Source organism: Pelobates fuscus, chromosome 2, assembly GCF_036172605.1.
Source record: "Pelobates fuscus isolate aPelFus1 chromosome 2, aPelFus1.pri, whole genome shotgun sequence".
Classification (NCBI taxonomy): domain Eukaryota; kingdom Metazoa; phylum Chordata; class Amphibia; order Anura; family Pelobatidae; genus Pelobates; species Pelobates fuscus.
In genome coordinates this window covers 28,643,172-28,667,349 of record NC_086318.1, presented here as the reverse complement: position 1 = coordinate 28,667,349, position 24,178 = coordinate 28,643,172, and the positions used below count along the sequence as shown (strand labels likewise).

At 48.5% G+C, this 24,178-nt stretch overlaps 1 protein-coding gene across 1 annotated transcript in view; it reads right to left on the bottom strand.

Moving 5' to 3' along the window:
• The window catches only part of LOC134585412 (hatching enzyme 1.2-like), a 140,668-nt gene that overhangs the window by 23,292 nt on the left and 93,198 nt on the right, over positions 1-24,178 (bottom strand). Inside the window, exon 11 of the mRNA XM_063440825.1 lies at positions 9,734-9,852. Coding sequence (XP_063296895.1) covers positions 9,734-9,852 — 119 coding nt within the window. The remainder of the gene's footprint in view (positions 1-9,733; positions 9,853-24,178) is intronic.

Sequence of the window (24,178 nt, the reverse complement as noted above, 5' to 3'; positions counted from 1 at the left end):
TTTCTTGCCCAAAATAGTTCCCTGGATTCGGGCTGTGCGGTCGGTCACTTGCTGGCCTAAAAATGGCTAAGTCCCGTTCGAGGTGGGTCGGTACTTCGACTTTCGTTGAACTGTCGAAGTATCGTCGATAGTACGGGTCGGCGGGTTCGAAGTTAAAATGGCCGCCGCCACGTGGTCCTTTGTCCGATGTCGGCCACCTCGAGGACTTTGTTAGCTTGGGCGCTTCATTAGTTTCCGCTGTACTTGAAATGTCATTTGTACAAAGTCACAACCCTTCGCATAATCTCTCAGGGACCATAAGTACTGGGCAAATCAGACGAACCCAATAGGTTTAGTCCAGACGGATGGGTCTGTCACATGGCTCCCTCCTTGTGGAACACTCCGGCAGACCCGGCTTGACCCTGTGGCGGGTCAACTTGGGGATGACCGGACTTAGGGAGAATAGGGACGTCTGTTTGCCGGGATAACCCATCCGCATTCCCATTCTGCTTACCGGGCCGGTAGCTGATAGTGAAATTGTAAGGCTGCAATGCCAAACTCCACCTCAGCAGTCTGCCATTGTCCCCAGAGACCCGGTTAAGCCAGACAAGGGGGTTGTGGTCTGTTACGAGGGAAAATTCTTGTCCGTATAGGTAAGGGCTCAGTTTCTTCAGTGCCCAGACCAGGGCTAAACACTCTTTCTCTACTGCCGCATAACTCACTTCTCGAGGTAGTAACTTTCTGCTGAGATATGCGACAGGGTGCTCTCCTCCATCCTCCCCGACCTGGCTCAGCACAGCCCCCAGTCCATACATGGAAGCGTCTGTGTGGACAAGAAAACGTTTGTTAGGGACTGGGGCAGCCAGGACAGGGGCATTCACAAGAGCCTGCTTCAGGGCCTGAAACGCGGCTTCACAAGCTGGAGACCACAGGACCTGCCTAGGTAAGTTCTTTTTAGTCAGGTCAGTCAGGGGCTTGGCAATCGTGCTGTAGTCGGGGACAAAACGTCGATAATACCCTGCTGTCCCTAGGAAGGCAAGCACTTGGGTCTTGGTGATAGGTGTGGGCCAGTTAGCTACCGCTTCCACCTTAGCAGGTTCGGGTCTCTGGCTCCCACAACCCACCCGGTGACCCAAGTACTGCACTTCTGCCATGCCTAAATGGCACTTGTCTGGTTTCAGAGTCAGGCCGGCGGCCCGAATCTTGTCCAGCACTACCCCTACGTGTACTAGGTGGTCTTCCCAAGACTCACTGTAGACCGCGATGTCGTCCAGGTAGGCACATGCAAATCCCTGGAAGCCATCGAGGAGCCTATCCACCATACGCTGGAAGGTAGCCGGAGCATTCTTCATCCCGAATGGCATAACCCTAAACTGGTATAGGCCAAACGGGGTGACGAATGCCGACTTGGGGATAGCATCCTCGGCCAGGGGGATCTGCCAGTACCCTTTACATAGGTCAATGGTGGTCAGATAGCGCCCCCTGGCAATGCGGTCTAGTAACTCGTCTATCCGGGGCATCGGGTAGGCGTCAGTGGTAGTCCGCTCGTTGAGCCGCCTGTAATCCACACAGAACCGGGTGGTCCCATCTTTCTTGGGTACTAGGACTACGGGCGACGCCCACGGACTATCTGAGTGCTCAATAACCCCCAGCCGGGTCATCTCCTGTATCTCCTTCCGCATTCCTTCTCGGACTGCTTCCGGGATACGGTATGGGGGTTGTCGTAGGGGGTTTTGTCCGGGTGTCTCGACCTTGTGTATAGCTAGGTTGGTGTACCCGGGTTCTTGGGAGAACGTCGCCTGCTTCTCCCACAGAAGCTGTCTGGCCTGGGTTTTCTCGGCCGGGCTTAGTCGGTCACCTAACTGTACGAGGCTAGTAAGGTCGGTCTGGGGATCCCTTTCTAACAGGTCAGGTAAAGGTAAGTTCTCTGGGTCGTCAGTAGCTGGGGCACAAACTGCTGCAATATCCTCGGGTCGTTCCTGATACTCCTTGAGCATGTTCACATGAAAGGATCGTTGTACCCTTTCATCCGAACAGCTGGCTATAAGATAGGTAGTATCACATACCTGAGCTAACACCTTGTACGGGCCCTGCCAAGATGCTTGCATCTTGTTTGCCTTCACAGGTTTGAGCACTAGGACCTTCTGCCCAACCTGGAAGACCCGCTGTCGAGCGCCCCGATCGTACCATCGCTTCTGTCTCCCCTGGGCCGCCCGGAGATTTTCCCTTACCATCAGGGATAGTTTCTCCATGCGGTCCCGGAGTTCCAGAACATATGGCACTATGGGGGTCCCTTCTTGCTCCGTCTCCCCCTCCCAGTGTCCTCTAATGAGATCTAGGGGTCCACGAACCCTTCTCCCATAGAGTAACTCAAAGGGGGAGAACCCAGTCGATTCCTGGGGCACCTCTCTGTATGCAAATAGCAGATGAGGCAGGAATCGCTCCCAGTCTCTGCAAGTGTCAGTAAAGGTCCTCAGCATCTGTTTGAGGGTGCCATTAAATCGCTCGCAGAGACCGTTAGTCTGTGGGTGATATGGTGAACTAAGTAGCGGGTTGATGCCGCACACCTTCCACAGTTGCTGGGTGAGCACAGCGGTAAACTGGGTTCCCTGATCAGAGAGGATCTCCTGAGGGAACCCGACCCTAGTAAAGACTTTAACCAGGGCATCAGCAACCGTCTCTGCCTCTATATTAGACAGCGCTACTGCCTCTGGGTAACGGGTGGCGTAGTCTACCACAGTAAGAATATATTTCTTACCAGATGGACTAGCCCTGGCCAGTGGACCCACAATGTCAACGGCTATGCGGGAAAAGGGCTCTCCAATGATAGGCATCGGCTGTAGCCTAGCTTTTGGATGATCTCCTCGCTTACCTACCCGTTGACAAGTGTCGCACGTGCTACAATACATCCGCACATCTCGGTTAAAATTGGGCCAGAAAAAGTTTTGGGTGATTCTATGGGCTGTGCGGTGGGAACCTAGGTGACCTGCCAATGGTACGTCATGCCCAATCCGCAGAATCTCCTGCCGATACTTTGCAGGTACTACTAGTTGTCGTTTCTGCGGAGGGGCATTCGGTTTCGGGGAAGGTTTCGGGATCCTGTACAGCCTATCCCCCACCCACTCATAGTGTTCCCCACCTACTCCTTCTTCCCCAGCGTCGGCCCTGGCTCTGTACTTGGCTAACGTCGGGTCCTCCCTAGTTTCTTTCCCGTACATTTCTGGGGTATCCCAGCCGAACGGGGCCTGGTCTAAGGTACAAGTCGGGGTAGAGAGTCTTACCTGGGTCTCAACAGCAGGTGGGCCGGCCTCAGTGGCACGGGTCTGGGCACGGGTCGTAACAGCGTCCACTGCAGCGGGGCCCATGGGAGCAAAGGCCGAAACCAGGGGGGCCAAGTCGTTGCCAAGAAGAACATCAGCGGGTAAATCCTTAATGACCCCCACATTCACGTGTCTAGCGCCCACTCCCCAATCTAAATGTACCCGGGCCACGGGTAGGCGAAATACTGCACCCCCGGCTACTCGTACTGCCACGGTATCCCCGGTATGTTGAGCTTCGGACACTAGGTGCTTTTGGAGCAAAGTCAGGGTTGCACCAGTGTCTCGTAGCCCACTGGCTTCCTTTCCGTTGACCTTTACACTCTGTCTGTGGTGTTGTCGATTGTCCTGGTGGGCAGCCTGAACAGGGTCCGCCTCATGTAATATGCCCCAGCATTCCTCTTCCTCTACACAGTGGACTGCTGGAAGAGGTGCTGGGGAAGGGGCCCCCGTGGGTTTCCTCCAGGACTGGTTCCTGTTGGCACGGTTCATCGGGCACTCCTGTCGCCTGTGCCCTAGCTGATTGCACAGGAAGCACCGAAGGGGTTCAGAGTACTCTCGGGCGTTAAACCGGGGTGGACGTTGGTACTGGGCAGCCGGAGGGGGTGCGGATGGTCTGTTCATGGGAGGCTGATACGTGGCAGCGGCTGGTTGGTATTCCGCCCTGGCTGTGGCCTTGGTGATGGAATTGTCCAGTCTGCGAGCGTCAGTGTACTCATCGGCCAAGCGAGCCGCCTCGTGTAGAGTGGAAGGCTTACGGTCTCGTACCCACTCTCTGACCCCTGTCGGCAATTTGTCGAAACAATGTTCCAATAAAAACATCTGCAGCACCTCTTCTCCCGACACCGCCTGGCATCCTGCCATCCAGTGGGCGGCTGTGCGATGTACCTTGCAGGCCCATTCCACGTACGAGTCCCCAGTTGTTTTTGCAGTGTCCCGGAACCTCCTCCGGTATGCCTCGGGTGTAACGGCATACCGGGCGAGTAAAGCTTCCCTGACGGTAACATAATCCCCGATCTCCTCATCCGGAATAGCCCGAAAAGCGTCGTTGGCCCGGCCGGATAACTTGCCGGACAGTATAGCAACCCAGTCTGCCGGGGGTACCTTGTGTAGGGCACATTGCCGCTCAAAATCCGCAAGGTACCCGTCAATCTCTCCTTCGGTCTCACTGAAGGCTTTGAAGGCCGCAAATGGCACTTTCTGTTTGTCCCCCGGGTTTGCTGTGACTGGGGCCGCTGCAGTACCGTTTTGGCGTAGCAGGCTGGCCTCCACAGCGGCTTGAACCTGGGTGACGATCTCCGCGGAGGGGTTGGGGCCATAATGGGCCAGCCGAATTCTTACCGCCCGGTCAAATCTTGCCTCCTCGGGGGTTCTGTCGTCTGGGCTGGGGCCATTGGTTCCCTCTGCCGCTGGTACTCCATCCATTTCCAGCAATAAAGCAATAATGTCCCTCTTCTTGAGGTTACTGGCCTGTCCGCCCCTTTGTTCCAATAAGTCTTTTAAGGTAGCTCTCCTCAGGTTTTGGTATTGTAGTTCCATTTATTCTTGGTCGTAGCGGTTTCTTTGGGCGTTGAAGATCATCCCGTCGCTTGCCACCAGTTGTTACGGTACCACCTTCCGAGCTCCAGACACAGTCGTTAGTCACTTGTATTCCCGGTTCCCCCAATAACGAGACCAAGCTCCATTATGAGGGTAAAACATGAACTGAGGACTGGATCAGCCAGCCTGCCTTTTATTTGCATTTCACACACACAGGCCACACCCAAGGGGAGGCATAAAATAACCACTGGCATCGATGGTACATCCCACACATTCCCTCCCCTTGGTGTGACACATAATCCTATTATACATATAGTTTGAAATATACTTTTATACAACTTTCATAACTTCAAATCCATCCATCATATTCACATAAGAGGCACATATTCAGATTCAGCATACTTAAAACATAAACATTCTCAAAAATCACATCAATCCCTTCAGTGAATAAAAAGTTACGCGAAAGTCCGTTTATGACCGACCGCAGGTACCTTTTCTTGCCCAAAATAGTTCCCTGGATTCGGGCTGTGCGGTCGGTCACTTGCTGGCCTAAAAATGGCTAAGTCCCGTTCGAGGTGGGTCGGTACTTCGACTTTCGTTGAACTGTCGAAGTATCGTCGATAGTACGGGTCGGCGGGTTCGAAGTTAAAATGGCCGCCGCCACGTGGTCCTTTGTCCGATGTCGGCCACCTCGAGGACTTTGTTAGCTTGGGCGCTTCATTAGTTTCCGCTGTACTTGAAATGTCATTTGTACAAAGTCACAACCCTTCGCATAATCTCTCAGGGACCATAAGTACTGGGCAAATCAGACGAACCCAATAGGTTTAGTCCAGACGGATGGGTCTGTCACAGACAAAAAACTTCCTTTACCTCTGAAACCTCATTGCAAACCAAGTCATTTGTCCCTAGATGGACAAGCACATCCAATTCCCCTTCCTACTTTGCTTGCTTAACAATATTACAAATACGTGCGGCGCACGAGGGAGCTGAGCAGGAAGATTAAAGCTCCCTCTCCGCCTACTCAGCCTGTCCGCCCCCTACCTGCCCGCCCAGCAGCCACACTGGACTGCAGGTAAGGAATCCACTCCAGCTCTCCCAGGGAGGCTGGGTGGATTTAAAATAAAAAATAAATAAATCATTTGTGAGTGTTGGGAGAAATGTGTATGTGTGCCTGTGTCTGTAAGTGTGTGTATGTGTCTGTAAGTGTGTGTATGTGTCTGTAAGTGTGTGTGTGTCTGTAAGTGTGTATGTGTCTTTAAGTGTGTATGTGTCTTTAAGTGTGTGTGTCTGTAAAAGTGTGTATGCGTCAGTAAGTGAATGTGTGTGTGTGTCTGTAAGTGAATGTGTGTATGTGTCTGTAAGTGTAAAATACAACTATCAGCACAGGGGCCATAGTCGGAAGGCAGGAGGCTAGCCAGTAGTCCCCTCCAGGCACAAGTGGCGAAGGGCACTTCGTCACAGTGTGTATGTGTGTCTTAGTCTGTTAGTGTGTGGGTCATTGAGTGTGTATGTGTTGGTCAGTGAGTGTGTGCGTCTTTCAGTAAGTGCGTGCATCTGTCAGTGTGTGTGTGTGTCTGTCAGTGTGTGTCCAAGTAATAGTATGTGTATATATCATTGTTTGTCAGTGTATATGAGAGTGTGTGTCTGTCAATGAGTGTATACATCTGTCAATGAGTGTATGTGTCTGTCAGTGAGTGTGCGTCTGTCAGTGAGTGTGCGTATGTCAGTGGGTGAGAGTCTGTCAGTCAAAGTGCAGCCTTGACAGGAAGGGGTGGGGAAAATTCAAATTAGGGGGGGTGCCCGAGCCACTGTCCTGCCTAGGGCACCACAAATCCTAAATACACCACTGCTTATGATAGAATCCCCGAACAACAACTGCTTTCTATCAGGCCTCACCTTATTCTTTTTGTCATTGGCTGCAGTCTTGCACATCTTTGACATAGAGGATGGTGGTTCCACAAACTGGGTGCCTGAGCCTGTCTCCATAATACCACCACACTCGGTGTCTGAGCTTGTCTCCATAACACCACTACAGTCGGTGGCTGAGTCTGTCTCCATAACACCTGTCTTGTAGTATTAAATCCACAGTATATACATACAATATAAGGTGGAGTATCTTCTTGTTTAAAACGAATTTAAAACAACAGTTTGAGAGTCCCTGAGGCACCAAATGTGATGCTGACCGGAAAGAAAGCCACTGGATTAATGGAAAGCCCTGCAGCAGGATTCCTGGACACAGCTTGGAGTATGAGACCTCATGGAGCAAAGGTGAAATCAAAATGGCATCTTGTATGACCTGGAAGTGCTATTCGTCTGACGAATAGCACTTCCAGGTCATACAAGATGCCATTTTGATTTCACCTTTGCTCCATGAGGTCTCATACTCCAAGCTGTGTCCAGGAATCCTGCTGCAGGGCTTTCCATTAATCCAGTGGCTTTCTTTCCGGTCAGCATCACATTTGGTGCCTCAGGGACTCTCAAACTGTTGTTTTAAATTCGTTTTAAACAAGAAGATACTCCACCTTATATTGTATGTATATTCTGTTTGTTGTGAGGGCGAAGGGTACTCACTAAGGTGTATGAGAATCTCTTGGTTTATTTTAGCATATTGTGTTCCACTGGTAATACTGTATTTCTTTTAAATCCACAGTAGTTTAGTTTTTTCCATTGAGGTCTATGAACATTCTGTTGTATCGGTCAATTGTCATTTCATAGAATGCAGCAATAATCTCACTTAATCTGGGTCTCAGAATCTGTCACTGTATTTATGGGACACCCAAGACAGTTATTAATGTGGTCTGTATTGTAGATTTTATTCCACTGCAATTTAAATGTTTTATTTTATCTCTATGGGCAATCCTTTCTATCATTTATCCTATCAAATATTACCCAAAAATGCTATAATCTATAAAATTCAAGATCAAACGATCACAGTGTTTTCTGTAGAATTAATGTTTATTGCACACATGGTTAAAGGCACTTATATTCTTCCAATGAACTCCTGCTAGAGTAGAAATTAGTATTTTTAATCTACTGTGGCAGCACCACTATCTGCCGTCGTGTTTCCTGCATGGGATTTAGGATCAGAGCTGGCTTCTTCACTATTACCTTCATCTCAGAAAGTAAGCTTCGTGCAGATCATGTAAATTTTGCTTTTATTCAGCCTATATTTATTTAAATGGGGTGCACAACTTCTGTGCGCATTGTGTACCCCCATCAAAATTATTTGTGATGAGATCTAGCCATTGCCGAGCCTTTAAATTTCAGGTGTGGAGGGGACCTAATAAGTTAGGGACATGGCACACTATAGCATTAGGAATACAGGTTTGAATTCCTAACGCTATAGTGTTCCTTTAAGACAATTAAGTTGGAATGTGAGTGCGTTCGTGTGTAATAAAGGTTAATTTTACAGAAAACACCATGAACATTTAATCATGTTTTTTATAGATCAGAAAATGGTTACACTTTCAATTCAAGACTTAAGAGTTTTTATAACCTACAAGCTTTGGACTTTATGAATATGTATTGTCATTTGATCAATACTGTATGCTTGTTTACTTTGTTTTGATTTTTGATGGTACATAATTTTTTGGGTGATATTTGTTGATACATGCACTGTGGGTTTTATATAGTATTTGGGCTTAGATATGTCTAACCATATTATTGTTATCAAGGTATATCAGTAAATTTATTTGAATAAATTATTTTATATGTGTTATATAAAATAAATGAATCAATATTACTGGAGCACTAAGAAAATCACTAAAGTTAATAGGGGTAGATTAGCATTTCTATAAGGAGCAAATGTACATAATTTTTCAATACAGCTTCCACACTTCAAAAGTGTTCCCGTCACCAAAAACAAGATTTCAAATATAATGTAGAGAAGTGGAGCGATATAAAGTAGATAAACCCCTTTCACCATAAATCAAAACATGGAAAAATATACTTATATTTCTGCTGGATCAAGCTCAATATCATATGTGGCATATAGGAAAAAGAGAAATCAGAAATATCATAGTACAGATCTGCATAAACAGTTATGTACTCTTATATATGTACACTAAATCAGCTGGATATAAAGGTACAATTTATTTGGATACAATGTATAAAATCTAAATATAAAACACAGCTGAAGAACAGCAAAAAACAATAAAAAACAATAATACTAGAAGTGCAAACAAATTGCCGCTTACTAGAAACAGTGGTGAGTAAAACGGTATGTGTCCCCGTTACTCACAACAAGGCTATCCCACACTGGGAGATGTCTCTTGGGCAGAGGGAGTTCAATGAGGCTCTTTGTTGCAGGTTCCAGGTCGGCAGCTGAAAGTTCCAGTGGTGACTGCTCTGTGATCCCGTCTCGCATTCAGACTCCGCCGCTTCCTCTTGCGTAATCACGCGCAGCGTGCCGACCCGGAACCTGCAACATAGAGCCTCATTGAACTCCCTCTGCCCAAGAGACATCTTTCTTTATCTTTCTGATTTCTCTTTTTCCTATATGCCACATATGATATTGAGCTTGATCCAGCAGAAATATAAGTATATTTTTCTATGTTTTGATTCATGGTGAAAGGGGTTTATCTACTTTATATCGCTCCACTTCTCTACATTATATTTTATATGTGTGTTGATAGCCAGCTTAGACAGATACTGTAGGCACCATAACCACTTCATCTCATTGAAGGGGTTGTAGTGTCTGGAGTACCCTGGTGCTGTACTTCTATTCAGCGTTAAACAGTTTTTAATGTTTCAATTGTAAACAAGAGTCTACCACAACCCATCCCCTCTCTGCTGCTTGGGCGAACAAGGAAGCATTTATTGAGATGAAATGGTTATAATGTCTACAGTGTCCCATTAAAAAGTATAGGTGGAGCTTAGTACCCTTAATATTATCTCACCTTTTTACCGGATGGTGCTATTATAAGATAAGTAGCATCTTCATTGTCGGGATACCGGTTGGGAAATTTTGGCGACGTCACATACCCAACGTCTCTGGTGAAAATGCCTCCAAAGCTAACTGCAGATGAAAAATATAATTGAAGACCTACATTAACAGTAAAATTGATAATTTAATATTATGTCAATTTATGTGTGGATGGGTACTTCACTGATCAAGGAACTTTTGATAAATATACAAATGGTCATCACCTAATTAATCCAATCGGGACAGGATTTACCCTGCATTAGATATTCTATGTGCTTGTTTACAACATTGGCTTCAATTTAATATTGTTGGATAAGTTTTCAAATTATTTAATATTTTCGGATTAACTTTTAAAATTATATAATAATGTAAAAAATATTATTTTTATTATTTTGATATTTTGTTGTTGTGACGGTTGCCCCGGGGTTGGACCGTCGATGGATGCTCCTAGTGCTTTCCAAGGACCATCTGCACCGTACCAGACACCATAAGCACTGCAGACCCCACAAACTGCCGCAGCTTGGTTGGGGTCTCACTGTCTCCTACCCACCCTGGACCTATGACAAGGCTTCAGTGGGTGAACCTCTCTTCCTTCAGAGAGCGAAGCAGGAACAGCTCCTCACAAGAGCTCAGTGAAGCTAAGGTGGGTGTTCAGCACCCTTGATCTCCCTGGTGCAACCAGGCAAGGAGCTGCGGGTACTTAGTGGGCAGAGGCAAGCTGCACTCTGCCCAGATGCCAGCTCTGCAGCTGGGGGGACAGGGGAATAGTGTGGTGGAACTAGCCTCGCCACTGGGCATTGGAGAAGACTGATTGCCAGTCTCCTGCCCTGTGACTATGGCCCCATGTTGAAATGCTTGATTTTCCGCTGCAAAGACCTGAAAGTCGGGTCATTCGGTACTTTCATCAATTTGAACAGTGATACCCCAGATAGCTATACCATAGCAATTGAACTGTATGTATGTGATCTGAGCGCCATTCAGTAATAATGTGCGCTCAGATCTAAGCTATCTGGGGATATGTTGAATGTACCTGTTTTATGCAATAGCTGCACAGTTATATATTTTTATGTATTTTATTGTCTTTTGCTACCATGTGTTCAATGGAGTTTTGCCTCTGTCCTTGGAGATACTTGGATTACTTCCCAATTATCTCCAGGATAGAAGACTCTGTGGAACTGGTTTTGGGCAGAACATCCATGCTTCATTTGGTCCCAAAGGACGTCGATCTAACTTTTGACCCACTGGACCAATTTGTATGATTTTGACGTATGTTGGTATTTGGAGTATGCTGATTCTGAAAATGTAAGATGTGAATTATGTGAATGTGATGCTTACTTTTAAAGTTATGAATATTGTGTAAAACGGTGTATTTTCCTGCCTGTAATCATTCTATTCACCCATTGTGTAAGGTAATTGTATCACAGGCAGAGGGGAGGATTTTGTTTGGGAGTGTCTGAGTGTATTGTACGTGTTTATTGTTTTTTTTACAAAACCCTGTGGGTGGTACTGTATCTGTAAAACCTGCATAAAAGAAGGCCATTTGGTGCCAAGTAAATCTGTTCTACTTCACCCTCAATTTGGAGTGCCATCTCTTATTGGGGGAATCTGCTACAAGGGATTGATATGCTTGTCATACTCTCTTGCTAAATCACTACTAAGCTCTTGTAAGAGCTTGTTCCTGCCTTGCTCTCTGGAGGAGTCTACGGTGGTTATGGTGTCAGCTGGAGTGCTTGGAGCCCTCAGGAAGCGCTAGGAGCATCCTTCAATGGAGGTACCCAGTCGGGGTGCCGTCGATCTGTTATGCATAGTCCTGCCTGGTAGCAAGGGGAAAATTAGGGCAGAGGTCAGTGGCGCTCTGCCCTGATGCCAGCTCTTCTCCTTAGGCAGCCTGCAGGTAGTAAGCTAGTCTGCGCTCTGCCCAGATGCCAGCTCTTCTGCTGGGGATACTGGGGCATAGTCCTGCCCGAAAGCAAGGGGAAAGTTAGGGCAGAGGCCAGCAGTGCTCTGCCCTGATGCCAGCTCTTCTCCTTAGGCAGCCTGCAGGTAGTAAGCTAGTCTGCGCTCTGCCCAGATGCCAGCTCTTCTGCTGGGGATACTGGGGCATAGTCCTGCCCGAAAGCAAGGGGAAAGTTAGGGCAGAGGCCAGCAGTGCTCTGCCCTGATGCCAGCTCTTCTGCTGAGAGTGGGCCAGTGGGGATTAACATCACCTCCACTAACCCTAGTACTAGATTAGGGGTTAGCTGTGGAGGGGAAGGATTGCTTACCTCCCCCTCCTGGTATTCCTGCTGCTGCTGGGGAGCAACCGGTTGTCTCCTCTGCTGCTGGGAATCTGGGCCGGCTGCCCAGTATCCCCGTAGGCAGTGGCGTACATACCGGGGTCGCAGGGGTCGCGGCTGCGACCGGGCCCGACCCACCAGGGGGCCCGGCCACCCTGCGACCTGGTATGTATGCCAGTGTGGCCAGCCTCTTCTCCCCCCGAGGCTGGCCATGGTGTCACCCAGCGGGCAGGCTGGTGGGCACACGAGGGAGCACTCTCCCCTGAGTGCTTCCTCTTCAGCTCCCTCGCGCACCGCACTGATGCCAGAGCTGGAAGATGACGTCATCTTACAGCTCCGGCATCAGTAAGCGGTGCACGAGGGAGCTGAACAGGAAGCACTCAGGGGAGAGTGCTCCCTCGCGTGCCCGCCAGCCTGCCCGCCGGGTGACACCACTGGACCCCAGGGAATCCCCTCAGCGCTCCCAAAGGTAGGGAGGCTGGGGGGATTACATTTTTTTTTTAAAACGTGTGTGTGTTAGAGTGTGTGTGTGTGTGTTAGAGTGTGTGTGTGTGTGTGTGTGTGTTAGAGTGTGTGAGTGTGTGTGTGAGTGTGTGTGTGAGTGTGTGTGTGAGTGTGTGAGTGTGTGTGTGTGTTAGAGTGTGTGTTAGTGTTAGAGTGTGTCAGTGAGTGTGTTAGTGTTAGAGTGTGTCAGTGAGTGTGTTACTGTGTGTCTGTTACTGAGTGTGTTAGTTTGTGTGTTAGTTTGTGTGCATCTGTTAGTGAGTGTGTGTTTTGTAAGTGAGTGAGTGTGTGTCTGTCTGTCAGTGAGTGTGTATGTATGTCTGTCACTGAGTGTGTGTCTGTCAGTAAATGTGTGTGTCTGTTAGCTAGTGTGCATGCGTCTGTTCGTGAAAGTGTGTGTGTGTGTGTCTTAAGCACTTACCTTTCTCCAGCACCGGACTCCCTTGGCACTGGGGATCTCTCCGCATGATCCGCCTCTCAGCTCCGAATGCGCATGTGTGGTAAGAGCCACGTGCAAATTCAAACCACCCTCAATGCTTTCCTATGGACGTTCAGCGTCTTCTCACTGTGATTTTCACAGTGAGAATCGTGGAAGCTCCTCTAGCGGCTGTCAATGAGACAGCTACTAGAGGCTGAATTAACCATCAGTGAGCTGATGTGATCTGGGTGTCTGTAGTGGTCCTTTTAGTGTATGTGTATCTGCATGCACTGGCGTACATACTGCGGTCGCCGGGGTCGCAGCCCTGCAACCTCTGCGACTAGGTGCCCGCCGCCATGTGTTGCGGCCCCAGCCCGCGCAGAGTAATCAGTTTTCAGTTCGGATCAGTTTTCGCACCAGGGCCCCATGGGTTGTGTGTACGCCACTGCCTGTAGTGTCAGTGGAGAGACCTCGGTCCCATCTCCACCTGCCACTGGGGGTCCTCCCAGGACCAGTCCATGAGGTCCCCTACCTCGGGTACCTCTGGTTGCCGTTGGGGAGGGAGACCGGTTGTCTCTTTTCCCAATAACACATTCAGCTGCTGGGGAGGGAGACCGACTGTCTCCTCTCTCTGTAAGACATACTGCCGCTGGGGAGGGGGACCGCCTGTCCCCACTCCTGATAACTCCTGCTGTGGCTGGGGATCTTGGCCGGTTGCCCAGCATGCCTGTAGGGCCAGTAGTTAGACCTCATCCCATTTCCACCTGCTATTTGAGGGTCCTCCTAGGTCCTCGGGTACCTCTGGTTGCTGTTGGGGAGGGAGACTGGTTGTCTCCACTGCCTATAGGATACACTGCCACTGGGGAGGAAGACCAGTTGTCTCCTCTCCCTGTAACTTCAGCTGCAGCTGGGGATCTGGGCTGGCTGCAGCTGAAGTGGATTAGGGCTATCCAGGGATAGGTTGGTTGGAGCTCTTCTGTTGGCTGCAAAAGGTCCCATCTCCACCTACCATCGGGGGGGTCTTCCCAGGACCAGTCTATGATGTAATCCCAGCTGAAGGGCTCTAGAACTAGATCTGCCACCCTGCTCTCCTTTGGTACCTCCAGGGTATATTAGGACTGACTGGAGCTAAGCAGATGTTGGTAATCTTGCTCCAGTTCCCACTCCAAGGAGGCCAGACCGATCTGGTCTAGTTCTAGATCATTAGCTCTACGAGGAGCCATCAAGGCTTCCCTGGTGCTGTGGATTTCCCAGAGCCAAATTCTGCCGAGCTGCCAAAGTTAATGTCTTTCTCCAAGGTCTCCCACAATAGGCCGGGGCCATCATAGTCCTCTCCCGGTAGCATACGGTCATCGGTTCATGCCGGATGGCGTAACACCTTAGGGCCCTGTACACCTCATCCAGCCCCAATTTTCTCCCCACCAGACGCTTGAGCTTTGTCAACCACTCGCCCAAGGGTTGTTCTCCCAGGAAAGGAAGCCGCAGGGCCATGCATACCTGTAGCCGCTGTTCCCGGCTGGGGAGATGCTTCCCCCCCCGATGCTGTACATCCTCTAGGGCCTCGTGCCAAAGCTCCATCCTAATGACATCTCTGTAGTCCGACAGGGCCTCCTCTGGTATAGGCCTATCGTCTTTAGCCAGGATATCTTTTAACCTCCAGTGAAACTCCTCTTCTAATTCGAACGCTGTGCAAGGACTAGCTGGTTCCATATCATGGTAGTTAGGGACGCTGCGCAGAGGCTAACGTTGACCTCAATAGACTTTCATACGATACAGGTGTCTCCAGGATGCTGCTCCTTGCACTAGAAAGCCATCCCACCGCTGCCACCAAATGTGACAGTTGCCCCATGCTAGTTAGGGGTTGGACCGTAGATGGATATTCCTAGTGCTTTCCAAGGACCATCAGCACCGTACCAGACACCATAAGCACTGCAGACCCCACAAACCGCCACAGCTTGGTTGGGGTCTCGCCATCTCCTATCCACCCTGGACCTTTGACAAGAATCGAGGCTCCAGTGGGTGAGCCTCTCTTCCTTCAGAGAGCAAAGCAGGAACAGCTCTTACAAGAGCTCAGTGAAGCTAAGGGAGTATACAGTATAGTGATTATAGCTGTCCCCTCCAAACACGAAAAGATGCTGTGAGTTGAGGGTCAAGTAGAACTGAAGGTTTAATGGTACAGCTGTTTCTTTTATACAGTATTTCCCCACAAGGTTACAGCCCAGGTGGACCTTGTGGGGCACAAGTCATGAAACTCACAATCCAATAAAAACATTTTTTTCAAGTTTTACACTTGAACACTCCCTGTTACTGTACACAACCCCCCCCCCCCCCTCTGCCTTTGATACAATTAGCAATGGACTAATTCAATTACCCACAGGCAGAAAATACACATGTAACGGAGCTCCTAGTACCTCCGTTGATGGATGCTCCTAGTGCTTCCCGAGGGCTCCAAGCGCTACTCCAGACACCATAAGCACTGCAGATCGAACCTCTCTTCCTGCAGAGTGCGAAGCTGGAACAAGCTCTTAAAAGAGCTTAGTGATTATAGCTAGGGGAGTATACAGAGTATAGCAATCCCCCAGTGTAGATGCAGTCATATCAGCCAATCATGAGACGAGGCTCTATGTTGAGGGTCAAACAAGAACAGACAGAGCTGTGGCTTTATTGTTCTTATATACACATTTTACACATAAAGTACCACCCAGAGGGTTTTGTGGAACAGCCAATCAAACATGTACTATACAGTAAAACACTCCCATTCATTCCAGCAAAATCCTCCCCTCTGCCTGTGATATAATTACTGAACACAATGGGCTAACGTAATTATCACAGGCAGGAAAATACACAGTTTAACACAATATTCATAACTTTAAAAGTGTGCATCACATTCACATAATGTATACATCACACTTACATTTTCAGAACCAGCATACTCCAAATACAAACATACTCAAAAATCAGACAATTCCCTCCAGTGGTTTAAAAGTTAGGTCAAAGTCCTTTGGGACCAACTGCAAGCATGGCTTTCCAGCCCAAACCAGTTCCACAGAGTTAGGCTGTGCGAGATAATTTGGTGTGGTAAGCCAACTATCTCCAGGTACAGAAAATACATAACTCCTTTCATACTGAACAGAACCCCCACACACACAGTCAAATCGCCATGGGGTTTAAGTTTAGCATGGGCTGATGAGAGGGCGCCATAGTCATGAGGCAGGAGGCTGGCAATCAGGCTTCTCCAAAACCCAGGGAAGCAGGGCAATTTGTCAAAAGAGAAAATAGGGACAAAAGGCGTTTTGTAACACAGGCTTCTCCAGGACCCAGTGGCGAGGTTAGTTTCGCCACAACACGTTTTTACCCAAAGTACGGAAACACCCCAAAACTCCCTGGATAGCCCTGATCCAAAAATCATCCAGATCAGAGCAGGGGTTCAAATGTTTTATGGAAGTCTCTTTTGACCGACTGCAAGCATGGCTTTCATGCCCAAAATAGTTCCACAGATTTAGGCTGTGCGGCCAGTCTATGTCCAATGCTAAGTTCTGTTCAAATGCACGAACGGCGACCATCCAGCCGTTTGTCTATTAGCTACGGTTAACCACAGCTTCTGGGGGGGTAAATAAGCAGCACACTCCACTTGCGGGTGCTCCGGCTGTTCGACAGTTTGTTCAGTAAACCTTGTGACAGATCTATCTGTACAGACTAATATTGCTGGTTCGTCTGTTTGCCTCCCTTTCGTTTAATTGCCTGTCCATATGCCCCTGTTCGTGCGTTTCCTAAGTACCAATTGAAACTACCGAACGGATGGCCACCCAGGAGAGGAGTGTGCTGCTGGTTAACCTCCTGGCCCCAATTAGAACGTTGTGGTTAACCGCAGACACCTCTCCATTCCATCCGTATGGGGGGAGGCGGCGGCCATTTTGGGACACGCGACGGATCAGCGGTGTTTGGCTAGGATGCTATTGAACTAATACCGGACACTTTATCTACCGAACACCGCTGAAGACTACCGACCGCCCTTCTATTTCGTCGAGGCATACGAACCCCGGTCCGTTCGGGAGTTTGTAAAGTACGCATGGATTAACCCAGATAGCTATTCCATGGAGTCTATCGTATACCGAAAGACTTGTGCAAGACTTTGACTCCATGGTGATTGAACTGTGTACATTGGATCTGAGCGCTATACGGTAGAAATATGCACTCAGATCCAGGCTATCTGGGGATACGTTACACAAAGCACATACATTCGGTATTTTCAGAATTATGTATTTTATTTTATTTTTATTGTTATACTTAAAATGGCGATTTGCCTCTACCCCTGGAGATAATTAGGTTTCTTCCCAATTATCTCCAGGATAGAGAGGAGGGATTTATGTGTGTAAAGGGGAGTGCTTATACCTAAGCCACTGCAATTGGCTACTGTCCAATATGTGTTAGTCTTCCATCTGGTCCCCTAGGGGAGTGTCCACCAGGTGGGAGACCTGCATAAATAACGGGCTGGTAGCCCCCATTAAACAGAATCCGGTTTTACTCTCAAGACGGAGCTTGGTCTCGTTTGTGGGGGGATTGCTACTGGGAAAGTGCATTTCGTGTATTCCAGCCATGGTAGGAGTTTGGCTATTTGAAAGTTTGTGAGTTAACGCGTTCCCTTGAACTCCGTTCGGGAGTTTAGCGCTTGGTCGTGCAGAACCTGCATTCATATAAAGGGGAATTATCGCCTAAGCGGCGGCTTCATCTTTTTCAGCGGTGAGTGTCTTAACAACTGGTGGCAAGCGACGGGATGATCTTCATCGCCCAGAGAAACAGCTACACACCCAGGATTAATGGAAGTACCATATGAAAGGCTGAAAAGAGCTACCCTTAAGGATTTATTGGAGCAAAGAGGCAGACAAGCCTGTAATCTCAGGAAAAGGGAGATTATCGCCATTTTGACAGAAATGGATGGAGTACCAGGAGCTGAAGGAACCAATGGGCCCAGCACAGCTGACAGAACCCACGAGGAGGCAAGCTTTGACCGGGCGGTAAGAATCAGGCTGGCTCATTATGGTCCGAAAACATCTCCAGAGATTATCAGTCGGGTCATAGAAGCTGTGGAGGCCAACCTGCTCCGCCAAAGCGGTGTTGCAGCAGCCCAGGTCACAGTAAACCCGGTGGAGAAGAGAAAAGTACATTTTGCAGCATTTAAACCCTTAATTGAGACAGAAGGGGAGATTGATGGGTACCTTGCTGATTTTGAGAGGTCACCATATTGTCCGGAAAGTTATCCGGCTGGGCCAGTGAGGCTTTCCGGGCCATTCCTGATGAGGAGATCGGGGATTAAATGGCCGTAAAAGATGCACTACTTTCCAGGTATGCAGTCACACCAGAGACATACCAAAGGAGGTTCAGGGACACCGCCAAACTAGCCGGAGATTCGTACATCGAGTGGGCATGTCGGGTGCATCGCACCACCACACACTGGATGGCAGGATGCCAAGCGGTGTCCGGGGAAGAGGTACCGCAGGTGTTCCTGCTGGAACATTGTTTTGATAACTTGTACCAAGGAGTCAGAGAGTGGGTCCGGGACCATAAACCCTCCACCCTGCATGAGGCAGCCCGCCTGGCAGATGAGTATACAGATGCCCGTAAACTGGACAATGCTATACCCAAGACTCCTGCCAGAGTGGAGTATCGACCAGCAGCACACCCAGCCGCTACCACCTACCAAGCCCTGGCGCAGCGCACATCAGCACCACCTCCAGCTATGACCTACCCTCAAACACCCCGGTTTAACTCTCGGGAATACTCACAACCCATCCGGTGCTTCGGGTGCAAGCAGTTAGGGCACAAGAGGCCGGAGTGTCCCCTCAACACAGCAAACCAAGTATCGTCCTGGAGGAGACTCGCCGGTGGACCCCAGCGACCTCCTCAGCCTGCAGCCCACTGTGTAGAGGAGGAAGAATGTTGGGGCATCTTGCACGAAGCTGACCCTGTGCAAGCTGCCCACCGGGACAAATGACAACAGCACCGACAACTGGTTAAGGTGAATGGGAAGGCGGTGAATGGACTGAGAGATACCGGTGCCACCATGACCCTTCTTCAAACGAATTTGGTGTCTGAGAGCCAGCACACCAGAGACACTGTGGCCGTGAGGGTAGCAGGGGGTGCTGTGTTTCACCTACCTGTTGCCCTGGTGCATTTGGATTGGGGAGTGGGTGCTGGACATGTGAATGTGGGGCAGTGGCGTACACATGACCCATGGGGCCCCGGTGCGAAAATTGATCCGTGGGCCCCCCCCCCTCGTGCTTACTCTGCGCGGGCCGGGGCAGCAACACATGGCGGGTTGCGACCGCGGTATGTACGCCACTGCATGCAGATGCACACACACTTAAAGGACCACTACAGACACCCAGATCACATCAGCTCAATGAAGTGGTCTGGGTGTCAGGTCCCTCTAGTTTTAACCCTGCAGCTGAAAGCATAGCAGTTTCCGAGAAACTGGTATGTTTCACTGAGGGTTAATCCAGCCTCTAGTGGCTGTCTCACTGACAGCCGCTAGAGGCGCTTCCGCCATTTTAAGACACTGAACGTCCATAGGAAAGCATTGAGTAATGCTTTCCTATGGGCGGTTTGAATGCGTGCGCGGCTTTTGCCGTGCATGCGCATTCGGAGCTGAGAGGCGGAGGGATCCCCAGTGCCATGGGAGTCCGGCGCTGGAGAAAGGTAAGTGCTGAAGACACACACACACTCTCACAAACAAATGCATACACACTAGCTAACAGACACACACATTTACTGACAAAGACACACTCAGCGGCAGACATACATACACACTCACTTACAAAACATACACTCTCACTGACAAACACACACTCACTAACAGACATCAAACAGACTCACTAACACACACACACACAAACACACTCAGTAACAGACACACACAGTAACACACTCACTGACACTCACTAGCAGACACACACTCTAACACAAACACCAACACACACACTAACACACACACTAACACTCACTCACACTAACACTCACTCACACACACACACACAACACACACACACACACACTAACACTCACACACACTAACACTCACACACTAACACTCACACACACTCACACACTAACACACACACACTAACACACTCACACTAACACACTCACACTAACACACTCACACTCACACACACACACACACACTAACACTCACACACTAACACTCACACACACTTACACTTACACGTTTTTTTTTTATTTAATCCCCCCAGCCTCCTTACCTTTTGGAGTGCTGAGGGGATTCCCTGGGGTCCAGTGGTGCTGCTGGGCTCCTGGGGGGGCCGGTCACCCGGCGGGCTGGCTGGTCCTGCGGGCGCGCGAGGGAGCACTCTCCCCTGAGTGCTTCCTCTTCAGCTCCCTCACGCGCCGCGTACTGATACCGGCGCCGGAAGATTACATCATCTTCCGGCTCCGGTATCAGTGCGGTGCACGAGGGAGCTGAAGAGGAAGCACTCAGGGGAGAGTGCTCCCTCGCGCACCAGCCGGCCGCCGGGTGTAAGCAGGGCCAGCCTCGGGGGGCCCGGAGGTGGCCGGCTCCTGGGCCCCCCAGGAGAAGAGGCTGGCCCAGAGCGTACATACCGGGTCGCAGGGGCGGCCGGGCCCCCTGGTGTGCCGGGCCCGGTCGCAGCCGCGACCCCTGCGACCCTGGTATGTACGCCACTGATGTGGGGGTTATGAAGGATTTGCCAGCCGACGTCCTTCTTGGAAATTATTTGGCCCCCCTTGTTTCTGCATATGCCCCGATGGGTCCCGCTGAAGTGAACCCAGTGACGACCCGTGCCCAGACCCGTGCCGCCGAGACCGGCCCACCTGCTGCTGAGACCCAGGTAAGACGCTTTCCACCAACTTGTTCTCTAGATCAGGCCCCCTTAGGCTGGGACACTCCAGAGGCGTACGGGAGGGGAACCCGTGGGGACCCGACCCTTCAAAAGTATAGGCCTAGGGCAGATGCTAGGGAAGAGGGGGTAGATGGGGAACGGTATGAGTGGGTGGGGGATAGGCTATAAACCTTCCCAGAAAAAGAATACCCCTCCACAGAATAGGCAGCTGGTGGTGCCTGCGAAATACCGGCAAGAGATTCTGCGGATTGGGCATGAAGTGCCATTAGCTGAACATTTAGGCTCCCGCTGCACAGCTCATAGCATCACTCAAAATTTATTTTGGCCCAATTTTAACCGAGATGTGCGGGTTTATTGTAGTACGTGTGACACCTTTCAACGGGTAGGTAAGCAGGGGGTCACCCAAAAGCTAGGCTCATGTCGATGCCTATCATTGGGAAACCCTTTTCCCGCATAGCCGTTGACATTGCGGGTCCACTGGCCAGGGCTAGTCCATCAGGTAAGAAGTATATTCTTACCATGGTGGACTATGCCACTCGTTACCCAGAGGCAGTAGCACTGTCTAATATAGAGACGGTTGCTGATGCCCTGGGGGTAGGGTTCCACAACGAGATCCTCTCGGACCAGGGAACCCAATTTACCGCTGTGCTCACCCAGCAACTGTGGAAGGTGTGCGGCATTAAACCGCTACTTAGTTCACTTTATCATCCACAGACTAACAGTCTCTGTGAGCGATTTAATGGTTCCCTCAAATATAACAGTACCCCCCATGTACAGGTTTTGTGGTGTTTTCAAAAGTTACTGAGCCAAATATAACTCTTGCATTTACTTTTTTTCAAATTACAATTTGCCCGATTGGTTATGTTGCCTTTGAGACCGCATGGTAGCGCAGGAATGAGAATTACAACATGATGGCATAGTATTTGCAAAATAGACAAGCAAGGTATTGTAAATGGGGTATGTCCAGTCTTTTTTAGTAGCCACTTTGTCACAAACACTGGCCAAAATTAGCGTTCAAATTAGTTTTTTGCATTTTTCACACACAAACATCTCCTGCTGTCTTTTTTTTTTTTTAAACATGTATGTTTATATTAAATATGTTTTTTTAGATCTGAACCATGAGATATGCCCACCCTATTAGCTAGAAGCATAGAGAGTTTACGAGTAGACTTATAGCTCAGCTCTTTCCTCAGTTACAAAGGAACAGATACACCCTTTCAGTGCTGCACAAGATGAACTGCTCCAGAACTACTCCAGCAGTGAATTTACAATATGGTACCAGATTTTGTATTTCTGATGGTCTTTCCAGCCTGTTATACTGTTTAAAATATATGAACACATTATTTTGAGGGATTGGGGTATATATTTCTTTGTGTCTGCACTTGTAAGGTATGTTTTGTCCTGATGAAAGCTCCATGAAGAGCTGAAACGTTGACGTCCTGAATTGAATAAAGAAACTTGTGTTATTGAAAATTCCTGGAGTGCCGGTATTTACTTGGATGTATAACTTTTGCTGCCAGAGCACCAGGTACCAATTTATTCGTTTTGTTGGAGTGCAATAATTGTTCCTATTTTTATATATATGTGTGTATATATATATATATATATATATATATATATATATATATATATATATATATATATATATATATATATACACATATATGTATTAAGGCCGTTTGGCCTGTATTTGTGGGAGGTGCTTAAATTCATTCACACCCCTTACCTGACTCATATCGCTTGAGGTCAGCATCAGAATGATTTCCACTTCTGGGTCATCCAGACGCCATTTTACCTGATTACTGCATGAGGTTTTCTAAGCTGAGCTGTGTCATGAATCCAGCCACAGGCTTTTCCGGCCTACCACCTTCTTTCTTCAATCCATCACTTGGACACCATCGCCGTGGATGGTGTCCAAGTGACTCACAAACCGTAAGTCGACCTACCCGTTACGCCAGGCATCAGTCCCATGGCACCATGCACGGGTCAGGTCCTCACTTTACGGCTGCATTTTGTCTAAGTCTGTTCTAAAACCATTGCATGTTCATGCATATCATTCGTTTAGACCCCCTACCGGTCTTTGGGTGTACTACAGGCTTCTTAGACATTATCGCATTTCAACGAACCACTGCATTTTGCCTACACACTGACCCCTACCGGTCATTCGGTGTACTACAGGCTTTTCAGATATTATTGCATTTCATGTACAAACCAACAAACCACTGCATTTTTCACCTACACACTGACCCCTATAAGTCATTTGGTGTACTACAGGCTTCTTAGACATTTTTGCTTTTCATGTACAAAACAATAAACCACTGCATTTTCACCTACACACTGACCCCTACCGGTCATTCAGTGTACTACAGGCTTCTCAGACATTATTGCATTTCATGTACAAACCTACGAACCACTGCATTTGCGCCTACACACTGACCCCTACCAGTCATTCGGTGTACTACAGGCTTCTCAGACATTGCATATTATGTACAAACCAACGAACCACGGCATTTTCGCCTACATGCTGACCCCTACCGGTCAATCGGTATACTACAGGCTTCTCAGACTTTATTTCACTTCATAAGCAAACAAACTAACTACAGCATTTTCGCTTTTATACTGACTCCTATCTGTCAAACGGTAGGATTAAAGGGTATTTTTACCATACAATCAGCATTTCTGACCCCTACTGGTCAACAGCAAAACTGTCTTCACATGTCATATACAGCCAATATAAATTACACATAAGATTGTTTTAAACATAACCATAAACCATAAATTAAACTCAAGCACGGGCTCAACTTCAGGTTTAATTCACAATAATTTACATTTCACATCAAGACCAACAGCGGTTCTATCAACACTGCCACCTACAGGTCTGTCAAGTACGTTGACAACTTTCATGGGGTTTTACAAACACCAAAACACTGACACCTATAGGTCAATAGACAAACAACATTTCACATACCAATCAGTATCCAACTACACTGACACCTATAGGGCACTCGGCAGATCTCCAGTGCACTTGCATTTTGCAACACCATGTTCACTGACCCCTACCATTCAATAAGACATACAACAATTCACATAGCAAGTACTATATCAAACATCTGGTATAAATACATATATTATTACACAGTAGCAGACGCATCTGTAGATACGTAACTGGCAATACAGTTCACATACATTTTTCACAGCACGCTGCTCATACAACAGACTTTCCCCTAGCAAGGGGACATACAACATACAAGGTGGGGACAGACCACTTTTTCACTTGTACATACGGCACTTAATGGGTTAAGATTGATACATTTTTAACCAGTATGGCTACGATGTTTAATATT